The following is a 15,052-nucleotide window of genomic DNA, read 5'->3' on the forward strand; positions in this document are numbered from 1 at the left end:
AAAACAATGAAACACGTTTACACGTCATAAGATTGTATTTTACATTAACAGAACTTAAAATTAAATACATTTTTGATTAACTGAAAATGTTAAACTATGACAAGTCATGATAGTATATCGAATCAATAGGCATAATTTGTGTGTCATCCAAGCTCAATAAAATAACAATTACAAGTAAAAAGTCTAACAGCATTTCAGAACTTGATTTTTTTTATTTCACAACAATATATATATTTAAGTAATGACTAAAGGTCCCCTGAATTAGTTTTTAGAGTGTAGGCTGCTACTGTTTTTATCATTCATTAGCTGGAAAAATCATTCTGAAGGTGACTCCAATAATCGTTTTTGTTATAGTTGTGTTGTGGGCTTTACTATTTGGTAAGACTTTATTTTGAAGGGCCACTTTAGTAATTCTACTAGCTATAAGTAACTTTGCAACTACTTGTCAACTACCAGTAAATAGAGAATTAGTAGACTATCTGCTTAATATCTGTTAACATTTTATTTTGATGCTCCACCAACTAACATTTTACTGACAACCAGTCTACTAATACTCTAATGACTGGTATTTTTTCCAACTGATGAATGATGAAAACATTGACAATGTTTTAAGCCAATCAGCATCCATCTAACTTGAAAGTGATAGATGACATAGTAACGCGCACTTATAATAAACAGAATGTCACTGCCTAAAATAGTTATTGGTATAGTTATCATTCTTGGGGTCAATGGGCCTTAAGTGGTCACTCTTTTTATAATAATGGAAAGGCGGTGAATTTAAAGGATTAGTTCACTTCAGCATTAAAAGTTCCAGATACTTTACCCACCCCCCCATGTCATCCAAGATGTTTATGTCTTTCTTTCTTCAGTTGGGAAGAAATTAAAGGTGCCCTAGAATTAAAAATTGAATTTATCTTGGCATAGTTGAATAACAAGAGTTCAGTACATGGAAATGACATACAGTGAGTCTCAAACACCATTGTTTCCTCCTTCTTATATAAATCTCATTTGTTTAAAAGACCTCCGAAGAACAGGCAAATCTCAACATAACACCGACTGTTACGCAACAGTCGGGGTGTACGCCCCCAATATTTGCATATGCCAGCCCATGTTCAAGGCGTTAGACAAGGGCAGAACGTCTGGATCTGTGCACAGCTGAATAATCAGACTAGGTAAGCAAGCAAGAACAACAGCGAAAAATAGCAGATGGAGCAATAATAACTGACATGATCCATGATATCATGATATTTTTAGTGATATTTGTAAATTGTCTTTCTAAATGTTTCGTTAGCATGTTGCTAATGTACTGTTAAATGTGGTTAAAGTTACCATCGTTTCTTACTGTATTCACGGAGACAAGAGCTGTCGCTATTTTCATTTTTAAACACTTGCAGTCTGTATAATTCATAAACAACTTCATTCTTTATAAATCTCTCCAACAGTGTAGCATTAGCCGTTAGCCACGGATCACAGCCTCAAAGTCATTCAGAATCAAATGTAAACATCCAAAGAAATACAATACTCACATAATCGGACGCATGCATGCAGCATGCATGACGAACACTTTGTAAAGATCCATTTTGAGGGTTATATTAGCTGTGTAAACTTTGTTTATGCACTGTTTAAGGCAAGCGGGAGCTCCGTGGGCGGAGAGCGTAAGCATTTAAAGGGGACGCAACATGAATCGGCGCATTTCTAATTATGCCCCAAAATAGGCAGTTAAAAAAATGAATTAAAAAAAAAAATCTATGGGGTATTTTGAGCTGAAACTTCACAGACACATTCAGGGGACACCTTAGACTTATATTACATCTTGTAAAAAAACGTTCGATGGCACCTTTAAGGTTTTTGAGGGAAAACATTCCAGGATTTTTTTCCCATATAGTGGACTTCAATGGCTACCAATGGGTGGAAGGTCCAAATGTCAGTTTCAGTGCAGCTTCAAAGAGCTCTACATGATCCCAGACGAGGAATAAGAGTCTTATCTAGCGAAACAATTGGCCATTTTCTAAAAAAAAAAAAAAAAAAAAAAAAATTCTATACTTTTTAAACCACAAATGCTCGTCTTGCACTGTGCCACACATTACGTAATCATGTTGGAAAGGTCACACGTGACGTAGGAGGAAGAATGTGCAAAGACTAAGCCAAACGGCCTTTACAAAAAAAAGTTAAAACGACGATATCAGACGATTTTGAAGTTGGAGGTGAAAGTGAGAGTTTTTCATCCTACCGCGGTACTTTCGCCTATGTCACGCGTGACCTTTTCAACGTGATTACGTAATGCGTGGAGCATCACAGAGCAGTGCAAGAAGAGCATTTGTGGTTAAAAAGTATATGCATTTTTATTGTTTTTTTTTAGAAAATAACCAATCGTTTCTCTAGATAAGACTCTTATTCCTCATTTGGGATCATGTAGAGCTCTTTGAAGCTGCACTGAAACTGACATTTGAACCTTCAACCCGTTGAACCTCAGTGAAGTCCACAATATGGAGAAAAATCCTGGAATGTTTTCCCTCAAAAACATTAATTTCTTTTCACCTGAAGAAAGAAAGACAAAAAACATCTTGGAAGACATGGGGTTGAGTAAATGATCAGGAAATTTGAATTTTGAAGTGAACTAATCCTTTAATATGTGCACCCAAAGCCACTTCCATATTTATAGATTTATCAAACATATGCCAATAAGTACCTCTAGGGCAATATAGTTGTTTTCAATTTCCAAGTATTGATAAATGCAAATGCAATTGAAAGACATTTTCAACCGTTGACCAGATGAAGGTCATACTTTATTCGAGCCTCGAAAATAAATAATATCTTGTAATGCCAAGATTTCCTGTTTGGCACCAGCTGAGCAGGTCCAAAACTTCAGCAGCTTGCAGAACCCCTTCAAGCAGAACAAATGCAGTGCTTTCCACTCTTTCTTTCCTCCATAACCAGCGGAATTGATCCGAGTTGCTCATGCTCGTGTTCACACCGAGCAAGCGGCGGCGAGGTGGAGGGGCAGGGGCAGGTAACGCGAGTGATATCGATAAATCTTTAGTGCTTATAGGGCAGTCGAGAACAATGTTTCATCCTGTAATGATCCTGACCGACTCCGGCCACTACCGAGACCGTCGTTCCCCTCGGCATTTCGCTGTCCTAATTGTTTACCCTTCTTATAAGGCAAGGGGCTCACGGGAGAGGCGAGTGGCTATTTAATTAGCTCGCCGGCTCTTTCATTTTCTTGAGGAAGCAACGTGTAAATTTCAGCGTCCGTCATTTGTTAGCAGAGTTGGGCGCGCAAGAGTCGTGCAAACTTTTTCTAATATGTCACCGTCAGGATAGGATCTGGCCTTGGGCTTGAATCGCATTATGAGTGGGTTGTTGCCATAAATCACTCTCCTTAGCCTAGAGAAATCAAATCAGAAAAAAAGTTGTGTGTGCGCTGATGAATGTGCGCCCACTCCTCGCTTGTTTGCAAAATCATTCTGTCGGAAACTAGCTGTGTGTTTGAAGGGGAGCGTTTGACTGCAGGCGTCCTGTTGTGGTAATGGATGTCGGAAAATCACAGTAGACAAGAGCAAAAGGTTTTACTAATTTTGCCATACGTATGCGTGGTTTCTGTGACGTTAAATGTGTGTAATGTGCGTTTGCCGAAGAGAACAGATGTGTTTACATAACACCTGAGTAATTGGGAGATAATGCTGTCGGTAATGAAGCCGCTATGTATCGCTCTGTTGTTTTTGCAGGGTTCATTTTGCGTCTACAATGACCGTGGGCTGTTTATCATAAAGGAGAAATATTGACAAAGCAAAATCGATGGGACTTGTTCTTTTCCCGTGCTCTCCGAGAGGCAAATCTAATAACCTGAGATAGATGATTCTCCTCCATCAAAATATTTTGAAATCCTTGGGATGAACCGGTCACCTTACATTAGGATAATTGCCCTGAAATGTCCTTGCATGTTGTAGCTGATTGCCATTGCAAAGGTCATCCAGTATATCCGGTGCCGTGCGGATCATCCCAAGGTACATTACTGCCCAGACGGTTTAATGGTCTCCCTGAAATGATATAACTGCATGCCTGTTTTGGAGAAGAATTGACAATTATGGCAGTGTGTTGGGGCGAAATGCCACTGCTTTACGGTGTCTGCTTTTACGCACCGGTCTGCCTGTGCGAATAACAATTACCTCAAGCTAAATATATAGTGGGATGATGCCAAATTTACCTGGACTAAGTTTAGACATACTATCAAAAAAAAAAAAAAAAGCATGTCTTTGTGAAACTTCACAGGTTCCTGAACCTGATGTTAGCTTATAAAATGTGCTGGTGTCTCTTCCTCACCTCTGATCGGTTGACATGGCTGTCTTTGTGTGCCACAGGATTACAGAGTGAACATTTTCCTGAGACAGCAGTGGAATGACCCTCGGCTGGCCTACAGCGAATATCCCGATGACTCCCTTGACCTTGATCCCTCCATGTTGGACTCCATTTGGAAACCCGATCTGTTCTTTGCCAATGAAAAGGGAGCTAATTTCCATGAGGTTACCACTGACAACAAGCTTTTGAGGATCTCCAAAAACGGGAATGTTTTGTACAGTATAAGGTGAGAGAGCAATATATATCATCTATTCGTACAGTGTGTTTGTACACCGGGGCTAGTTGTCACACCAGCTTTATTGGATTGATTTCTGTGTGCCCTTTGAAAAAAAACAAAACAAAAAAAAAAACATACAGTTCATTAAACACACGTTGACATTTTGAGATAACATGGTTTAGTAGTTTAGTCACGCTATATGGGGTAAGTTGTCGCAAAGGAACCTGCCATTAAACAGCCTTTTATAGAATTTTCTGCAAAATGTAAAAAATAAAATCATTATTATACAAAAAAAAAACTATCAACAAATATGTTTTGGCCAAATGATATATAAAATTATAAAACATATACAATATAAGAATACATTTAATTGATCAAAAGTGACAGTAAAGACATTTATAATGATACAAAAGATTTCGATTTCATATAAATGTTAAAACTTTCTATTTATAAAGTAATCCTAAAAAACTCATCAGTATCATGATTTCCACACAAATATTAAGCAACACAACTGTCTTCAACATTGATAATAATAAGAAATGTTTCTTGTGCATCGAATCAGCATATTAGAATGATTTCTGAAGGATCATGTGATCCAGTGGTGTAGTCTACGTGATACGCAGGTATACGCCGTATACCCACTAGGAATGTTTAAGGATTTCCGTATACCCACTTCAAAAAGCGCGAGGATACGTAACCATCTAATAAATCGCAAAATATGATTTGTGCTTTTGACATGCAACAAAGTGTCATATTTCTCAAAGTCTCAAGTTTCATATTTTGCCCATTTTACTTCGGAATAAAAAAAATAAAAAATAAAAAACACATACCATTTTGGCGCTCTTTAATGTATAACTTAATGACAGATCGCTGTAGTTCAAGAAAAGCGGCAGCCTTTAATACCAGTTACAGCGCGAAATAAACTTGAAGGAACAACTCAAGGTACGATAAAAGATACAGTTCAACTTAACGAAATCCATATCATGAGGTATAATCGCTTAATCAGTGTTTCAACCACGGAAAGACGTTAATAACAGCTTGTAAACAATGTCACGTAATGTCACATTTACCTCAGAAAAACATATTCAGTGATCATAAACTCGTTAGTCAGCTAGAAAGATGAACTCTAGAGAGGAGCATTTAGCTAAATATATGCACCATATTACATATTAATTATAATTTTTAATGTTCTTCAATAGCCTATATTATGCATGTTTGAATAAATCCGTCAAGTTGACAGCCACCATTTAAATATTTATATTTTAAAAAAAAACGAATTGGAGTAGAAATAAATATTAATAAAAAAATTCTTAGTAGTAGCCTACCAACTGATTCCCATTATACAGCATTAGATTATTTTTTTTCTTGAGGAAAATTTGCCATGTAGGCCTACTGTACCTGATATACAGTATATTTGAAATAACTGATATTGAATCGAATTGCAAGTTAGTGAATTGAAATGCATAACTATGATGACAGACTGACATGGTGCAAACCTAGCGATTGGGTTCTTTTAAACCCAGCAGTTGGGTTAAATGTTTGCCGAACCTGCTAGGTAGTTTTATTTAACTCAACTATTGCTTAAAAATGACTATATATATATATATATATGGCTGGCTTAAAATTAACCCATAGGTTGGAAACTGAAAATCAGACACATAAGTACTAGAGGCAACAATAATAATCAAAAGGTGATCATTTATTAATAAACAATTTTATGCATGTTAATTGCTTAACTATTATATTTAATATTAATAAATGTTAATTTCCAACATATTTTGGGTTCAAGCAATACAGCAATTTTTACACAATAGTTGAGTTAAATAAAACTACACAGCAGTTTGGGCAAACATTTAACCCAACCGCTGGGTTTGTCCATTTTCAACCCATTTGGGTTGTTTTTAACCAAACATTTTTAGAGAGTAATAACAGTTGCAACTTGAATGTGCATTGAAACTTGCCAGCTGATAAAAGTTATGCTCCAGGGAAAATTCAGCTTTGCATCACAGGAATAAATTACATTATAAAATAGATTAAAATAGAAAACAGTTATTTAAATTGTACGTTTTTTTTTTTGTTTTTTTTTACAGTTTTTACTGCAGCTTTGTTGAGCATAAGAGACTTTTTTTAAAAACATTAAAAAATCTTACTGACCCCAAACTTTTGAACGGTAGTGTATCTTATTGAAATTATACAGTTTCGACTGTATGCATGCTTAAAGGATTAGTTCACTTTAAAATGAAAAGATTTACTCACCCTCAAGCCATCCTAGGTGTATTTGACTTTCTGATGAACACAATCAGAGTTATATTAATAAATATCCTGATGCGTCCAAGCTTTATAATGGCAGTGAACGGGGCAAAGAGTTTGAAGCTCAAGAAAGTGCCTCCATCCATCAGAAACGTACTCCACACGGCTCCGGGGGGTTAATAAAAGACCTTCTGAAGTGAAGCAATATAAGAAAAATATCCTTATTTAACAAGTTCTAAAGTAAAATCTAGCCAGACCGCCTGCCGTATTCAACTTACGAAAACAGCGTAACTGACGTTGCGTGGCTTAGGACCTAGCGTAAGCGTTTTAAACTGCGAGAGGCATTACACTTTCATCATAAGCTGAATATGGCAGGCGGTCCCGCGGAAGCTAGATATTTTACTTTATAACTTGTTAAATATGGATATTTTTCTTACACAAATGCATCAGAAGATCTTTATTAACCCACCGGAGCCGTATGGAGTACGTTTATGATGGATGGAGGCACTTTCTTCAGCTCATCCTTGTTGGTCCCATTCACTGCCATTATAAAGCTTGGATGCATCAGGATATTTATTAATATAACTCTGATTCATCAGAAAGAAGAAAGTCATACACACCTAAGATGGCTTGAGGGTGAGTAAATCATGGGGTAATTTTAATTTTAAACTGAACTAATAATGGTGTGGTATGTATTATTAAAATACTTTATTCTTTAAAAAAAAAAATGAAATAGCTTAAAGCAAAAAAATTTGAGTGTCCTTCTTGGCACATTTCCAATTTCCAAATTCACTTTGTGTCTTATCATTGTAGCATTAAAGAGGACTAGGGTTGTGGCGAATTGCTGTGTGGATTGGGAAGCCTCGTCTCTTAACTTGACACTATCAAATGAACCTTTCAGATCAGTTTGGTCTTAGCTGTGAACTCCCTCTAAACTGCAGCAGCCACAGCGCACAGTTAAATTGAACATTTCAGGTAAATAACCACTATCCTGTGATAGTGACGTAATTACAGCCGTGAGTGAGGATTGAATCGGAGCTCTGCACTGGGCTGCTTCTTTATCTAGCTTTAGGATCGTATGAGGCAGAGTTACTAATCATATATTTAATAGAGTTTGCTTGTATTTCTTAAAGGGATAGCCACCTAAAAATGAAAAAATGGGCCGCCTTGTACTCACATCCTTATGTTGTTCCAATTCTGTCTGCTGTAATTTCCATACAATAACAATTCATAGCAGAGATGTTCACGAGTCTTTTATCTGGAGTCCGAGTCAAGTCTGAAGTCTTTATCACTGGAGTCTGAGTCAAGTCTGGAGCCTTTTGTCACGAGTCTGAGTCGAGTCTCGAGTCATTAAAAAAAAAAAAAAAAAAAAAATTCTCATAATCAAATCCTAGTTTATCCTAGTTGTATTATATAGAAAAATTATATGATCTTTCTATAATCTGTTTTATTTGAAATTAAGGTCCTGTGATGTAAGGGATACATCCAGTTTTTTGCTTTATAATCCATTACAATGTACAAAACGGTTGTCCTGGCAACACGAGTAGTCATTTTCAATACAGTCGCTAAACGGACACAAGATGGCGCCAGTGAGTTTATTATACTGCTGTTTGTTATACAGCTTCGTTGTTATTGACGACAGTCATTATCAGAAAATATCAAATTTCGGAATGTTTATATAAATATGTCAATATAAAATTCTACACATGCTGATTGTGATACGTTAAAATATGAGCTTTAAGTAATAAATGGATTAACATCTTTTCTATCTCTCTCTCTTATGGACACACATTAAGAAATAGAAAAGCTACAAATAATACGAAGATTGATAGGTTTTTTTTGTTCATATTTTAACAGGCTGGCAATTCAAATGAGCCATGCAGCTACAGCACAGTATAATAGCTAGTTGTGTGAGTTAATGTGACTAACCTTTGTGGATGCGATGTCTCATCAAATTTGATGATGTTGTTCCGGTGTCTTTAATTGTTTTCCCACATTCTGTGCGTCTAGCTGATCTGACGTGACAATAAACCCAAACGAAAGAATATATGGCACAGTGGCTCCCGTCATGTTGCATGGGACTCTTATTATGACATTTCGGAGTTTATGTTCACGGACATACGTAATCAAATTCTATGGCAAGAGTCCAATCTACCACGACATGTAAGGAAATATATGTGACACAGATATTATAAAACCATTTAAACACAACACAAAGTATTTTGTGCCGAGTCGAGTCAAGTCTGAAGTCATTTCAGGTCGAGTCCGAGTCTAAAGTCTGTTAAAATGCGATTCGAGTGCGATTCGAGTCCGAGTCTCTAACTCGAGTGCCCATCTCTGATTCATAGTGACCACAAGCTTCAAAAGACACTATAAAAATGGTCTGTATACTATATTTTAAGTCGTCTGAAGTGAGGAATAGAAGGAAATTTAAGTTATTCACTGATAATCTTCACATCCACTGCATCTGTCAAATCAAATTCAGCACCTGTGCTTCAGGTTGGACATCAATAACATCAAACATTATTGGTTCTCCAGTGTCTCATAACCAGGTGTCTCGTAAAACCAAAACGACCCGCGCCATATTTGATTTGAGAGCTGCGGTGATGACAGTGAGCAAATAATGACAGGATTGTAATTATTGGGTGCTGTGTTGTTGATTTTTTTTGTTAATAATTTAAAATAAAGCTGAAATCTAATATAAACGTTAGATGAAAAAACAAAAACTGTCTGTTAATTCATGATTTTTTTAAAACATCCAGGGAATGTTCAAACTCTTTATTAAAGTCACTGGATGACATAAAAAGAATTGACCAGACATTTTGGTGTTCATCCAAACACTATCCTCAGTTGTAAAAACATAGGAAGTAACTCTGGCAAATATACACCTATTGAAGTCACATGACTGCTAAGTTAACCACATAGTATGCTTGTCAGAGTAGATGGTATTCCTCGCCACTTACAGTGGTGCCCCTCCGTCTCGAGATGTGTTGCCCACTGATCTCTCCATACAGCGCCGTGGCATCGTTTCCAAAACAGCATTATAGGCGTGGGACAGATGATGCCTCAAACCCCCTCCTCTGTTGTGTGAGGGACACTCCACTTTCACATGAATCAAATCGCTATTGTATGAAAATAACAGCATAAAGAATTGGAATGACATAAGTATGAGTAAAAAAAGGCAGATTTTTCATTTTTAGGTGGCTATCCCTTTAAGAAATACAACTAAACTCTATTAAATCTATGATTATTAACTCTGCCTTACCCAAAAATGAAATTCTGTCATCATTTACTCACCCTCTATAAGGTTTTCACACTTAAAACGGAATCCTGGGTTATCTTGCTTGATGTTTCACACTGCTTATAATTTACCTGGGGTTAACAATTAATCCTGGGTATTCATAAACTGACGTTTCACATTGTACATTCCTAAACCCTGGGTTAACGTTCTTAATTGCATATTTGCAGCATCAGAGTCATTGATTGTATAATCGATTGTCGAGTTTCTGTCAGTATTTGACATTTTTCCTCTCAGATGCTGAATTTACTGTTTATATACAATACGCAGTGTTTCCGTGACTGTCCAACGCAGGCAAATACGAGTATGCGGTTGGTTGTCTAGCTGTAATATTCTAACACCACATAAAAAGCGGTGTTAACCCCACTTCTAAATTACAAGTGTGAAAAGTTCCTTTACCCGGGGTTAAAAGCAGTGTTTAGAATGAAGTTAACCCGGGGTTTAGCGCAATGTGAAAACCCATGAGTTGTTACAAACCTGTATGAATTATTACAAACCTGTATGAATTATTTTCTTTTGCTGAACACAAAAGAAGATATTTTGAAGAATGTCGATAACTATGGAAGTCAAAGGGGCTCATTAACTTTAATTAATTAATTAAGAAGTAATTATTTACTAAAAAAAGTATTTGCAAAAAAAACACAAAAAACCTACTTAAAATTATGAACAATTGACCATTCGCAAAGAATTGCCCGCCTTAGTTAATGTCGCTACGTCCGACAAACCATTGCACTCTCAGGCCACACATCATGTTTTCACGCAGTGAAAAATACATCACAAAGAGGACATGACAATATACCGACAGGCAAGACAGAGGTGGTTACTTTTGGTATGAAACACAGTTTTCGCTTTCAAATTTTGTCAGTTTTTTTTTTTAAGAAATTCAAACAATACCATTTTGTGGCTCTTTATGTGTCGTGACAGATCGCTGTAGCGCCTCAGTTCAAGCGACACGTAAACCAGTCATCTCTTCCTAGTTATTACATGAAATAAACATGAATGAACATCAGAATCAGAAGGTATGTTGTTTCAACCGCAGAAAGACATCAATACGCCGTTTTTCAAGTTCAAGTCCACCGACGTTAATCTACTAACTGACAAACCGGCGGATTCGCCATTATGATTGCCTGTCAATCAAACTCCCGGCGAAGGGTGAATTAAAGGTGCCCTAGAATGTTTTTTCACAAGATGTAATATAAATCTAAGGTGTCCCCTGAATGTGTCTGTGAAGTTTCAGCTCAAAATACCCCATAGATTTTTTTAAATTAATTTTTTTAACTACCTATTTTGGGGCATCATTAAATATGCGCGATTCAGGCTGCGGCCCCTTTAAATCATTGCGTTCCCCGCCCCCGAGCTCTCGACTCTAATACACTGCATAAACAAAGTTCACACAGCTAATATAACCCTCAAAATGGATCTTTACAAAGTGTTCGTCATGCATGTTGCATGCATGCTTTGGATCATGTGAGTATAGTATTTATTTGGATGTTTACATTTGATTCTGAATGAGTTTGATAGTGCTCCGTGGCTAAAGCTAACATTACACACTGTTGGAGAGATTTATAAAGAATGAAGTTGTGTTTATGAATTATACAGACTGCAAGTGTTTAAAAATGAAAATAGCGACGGCTCTCTTGTCTCCGTGAATACAGTAAGAAACGATGGTAACTTTAACCACATTTAACAGTACATTAGCTACATGCTAACGAAACATTTAGAAAAACAATTTACAAATATCACTAAAAATATCATGTTATCATGGATCATGTCAGTTATTATTGCTCCATCTGCCATTTTTTCGCTATTGTTCTGGCTTGCTTACCTAGTCTGATGATTCAGCTGTGCACAGATCCAGACGTTAATACTGGCTGCCCTTGTCTAATGCCTTGAACATGAGCTGGCATATGCAAATATTGGGGGCGTACATATTAATGATCCCGACTGTTACGTAACAGTCGGTGTTATGTTGAGATTCGCCTGTTCTTCGGAGGTCTTTTAAACAAATGAGATTTATATAAGAAGGAGGAAACAATGGAGTTTGAGACTCACTGTATGTCATTTCCATGTACTGAACTCTTGTTATTCAACTATGCCAAGGTAAATTCAATTTTGGATTCTATGGCACCTTTAACTGAAATAAGTTTAAATACTAAAGTTACTAAAACTGAAGTAAATATAAATTATTGAAATATTCGCAATAAAAACTACTGAAACTTAAAATTACTAACAATTAAAATGAAAAAATCAAATCTACTTCAACATATTAATAAATGCAATAAAAGTATATAATAATGGTAAAATAATACTGATGTGGGTGAACTGTTCCTTTAAATTTGACCCGTTTGACCAGTGGAAAAAGGAAGAAAATAAGAGCTGTCTAATTTGATCTGTTGTGGAGTTTGTTGCTGATCGTGGCTGTTGTTGTTCTCAGAATAACACTGATTCTGGCCTGCCCCATGGACCTGAAGAATTTCCCTATGGATGTGCAGACCTGTATAATGCAGCTGGAGAGCTGTAAGTATGCCCTGATCCTTTCAGCCAGATGGAGAGGATTTATTCAGTGGTGCAGAGATGGATGTTGTACTGGCTGGCACCAGCAGATGAAGAGCGTAGTGATTTAAGGCCGCCTTCAAGTAGATTCAGCAGTCAGCAGAGAGACGCTTCAAGCACTAGCCAACTCCGGCCCTTCCTGCCATTACAGTTCTCTGTTATTTACTATTGATTCTCAAATTATAGCGCATTTCTGCAGGGGAAACTTTTGCGTTTTGAAAATTATGAGCAAATTATTTGGAGTGGGTGACGGATGGAGCAGGTTTGGTGGTTATGTAACAAATCTCTCCCATTAAAATCAATGCATGCTTTTTGTTTTATATTTTGACATTACATATATTATTGATTTTTCAAGAAATGCATGTTGAGATAATTTCTTTCAGAGGTGTATGAGGTGGGCGACTCGCTAAATTAGGTGCCGAATCCAATTTCAGACATGCTGGCACTAATGAAGCTCTTATTTTTGCTGTCATGGACAACAATATTGTTTCATCTCTCCTCCACTAGTTGGCTACACGATGAACGATCTTATATTTGAGTGGGACGAGAAGGGAGCCGTGCAGGTAGCAGACGGACTGACGTTACCTCAGTTTATACTGAAGGAAGAGAAGGATCTGCGCTATTGTACCAAGCACTATAATACAGGTAAGTGTCATTCATCATGTGATATTTATCTGTATGTGAAGCTGTACTGTTTGTTCAGAGCTGACACTGCACTAAATGTGACTGGACACAAACACAAACTATTGTTGGATCCATTGTTACGAAGCACTTGGTACTAAAATGGGTTCAATGAAAGGTTGTGGACCACAGCTCTGCTTTGAATCTTCTTCATAAACTTTCGATTGGGTTAAATACCATCTGTTCAGTCAGCGTTGACAGTCAGGATTTGTTACACTCCAGATAAACTGGAAAATTGCTGAAGGCCAGACAAGTTCAGATCGAAAATAGAAGCCAGCCAAAACAGCAGGGACAGTCAGAGCAGATTTACTGTCTTTCTTGAATTATTATCATTGAGCTAATGAGTTTGTGTTTTTGTTTTCTTTAAAACATGGATATAATTTCTTTATTTTTTCTTCAGCATTGTTTTTTGTCACATTTATCTGATATCATAATAGGCTTGAGGAGTAAGAGAACTTTAAAAAGGTTGAAAAAGGTTACTATATTGTTACAGTTATGTTAAAGAGGTCATGAATTGCATTTATATATATATATATATATATATATATATATGAAGACTTCAGATGCAAAAGCCTCTAAGTGCTGTCTGAACAGCATTTTTATCAAGCTCGTATGTTTATGTTCAGTTATTTCTCATTAATGGCAATGAAAAGGACCTATTAATTTCCATTAAAGTGAAATTACTGAACCTAAACATACGAGCTTGATAAAAATGCTCATTTTAGAAGAACATTTCAGACGGCCCTTAGAGGCTTTTGCATCTGAAGTCTTCATATATATATATATATATATAATATGCCATTTTCTATCCTGTGTTTGACCCTCTCTTTTGATGGACGTGTCTCATTCAAGACTTGGAAGTAAACAGTTTTGCAAATTAAAAAAGGAATTGTTTTGAAAACGTCCGATGTTAAAAACAATCTCTTTACACAGTTAAAACATTATAAATATAAAACATTTATGTGCATTATGTATGCATTATAAGTCTTGGTTGTGGCAAAAAAAGTTACCACAGTTATAATCGACCAGGATAAGTTGTGGTGTTTCGAATTATGAATGAATGTACCATCCTTTGTCGTTCCTGTAGTTCATCGTTCATCCTTTTCTATGAAGTGAAAGACGTATACATTGTCATTTGCAGTGTCGTGTTTTAAATAAAATGAAACGTGTTGTAATGTCTCGCTGATGACAAAACAGAAGATGTCGTTCACTGAAGCTTTTATTCAGGATTACAGCGAATGGCTTTGATCAAAACAATAACAAAAGCAGCAGTGTGTACATGCTTCTTCCATATCCGACCTCGATAATATCACTTTTCGTTTCTTCCATGAGGTAATCCAGAACTAACTAATATCAGTCAGATTTCAATACTTAAAGGATTAGTTCACTTTCAAATGAAAATTAGCCCAAGATTTACTCACCCTCAAGCCATCCTAGGTGTATATGACTTTCTTCTTTCTGATGAACAATATCTAAAATATCTAGTTATATGTAAAATATCTAGCTTCCGCCAGACCGTCTTCAGTATATACCTTACGAAAAAACGACGTTGCATCAGTTACACTTTCTTCGTAAATTGAATACAGAAGGCAGTCTGGCAGAAGCTAGATATTTTACTTCATAACTTGTTAAATATGGATATTTTCTTACACGAACGCATTGCTTCACTTCAGAAGGTTTTTATTAACCCTCTG

At 36.5% G+C, this 15,052-nt stretch overlaps 1 protein-coding gene across 4 annotated transcripts in view; it reads left to right on the forward strand.

Annotated features, from left to right (window-relative positions):
- The window catches only part of glra1 (glycine receptor, alpha 1), a 79,748-nt gene that overhangs the window by 36,895 nt on the left and 27,801 nt on the right, over window positions 1-15,052 (forward strand). For all 4 annotated transcript variants that reach the window (XM_048176654.1, XM_048176655.1, XM_048176656.1 and 1 more), the window contains 3 exons: window positions 4,362-4,585; window positions 12,559-12,641; window positions 13,185-13,322. In XM_048176654.1, the coding sequence (XP_048032611.1) occupies window positions 4,362-4,585; window positions 12,559-12,641; window positions 13,185-13,322 (445 nt within the window). The remainder of the gene's footprint in view (window positions 1-4,361; window positions 4,586-12,558; window positions 12,642-13,184; window positions 13,323-15,052) is intronic.

The sequence above is a fragment of the Megalobrama amblycephala genome, linkage group LG23 (genome assembly GCF_018812025.1).
Source record: "Megalobrama amblycephala isolate DHTTF-2021 linkage group LG23, ASM1881202v1, whole genome shotgun sequence".
NCBI classification, from domain to species: Eukaryota; Metazoa; Chordata; class Actinopteri; order Cypriniformes; family Xenocyprididae; genus Megalobrama; species Megalobrama amblycephala.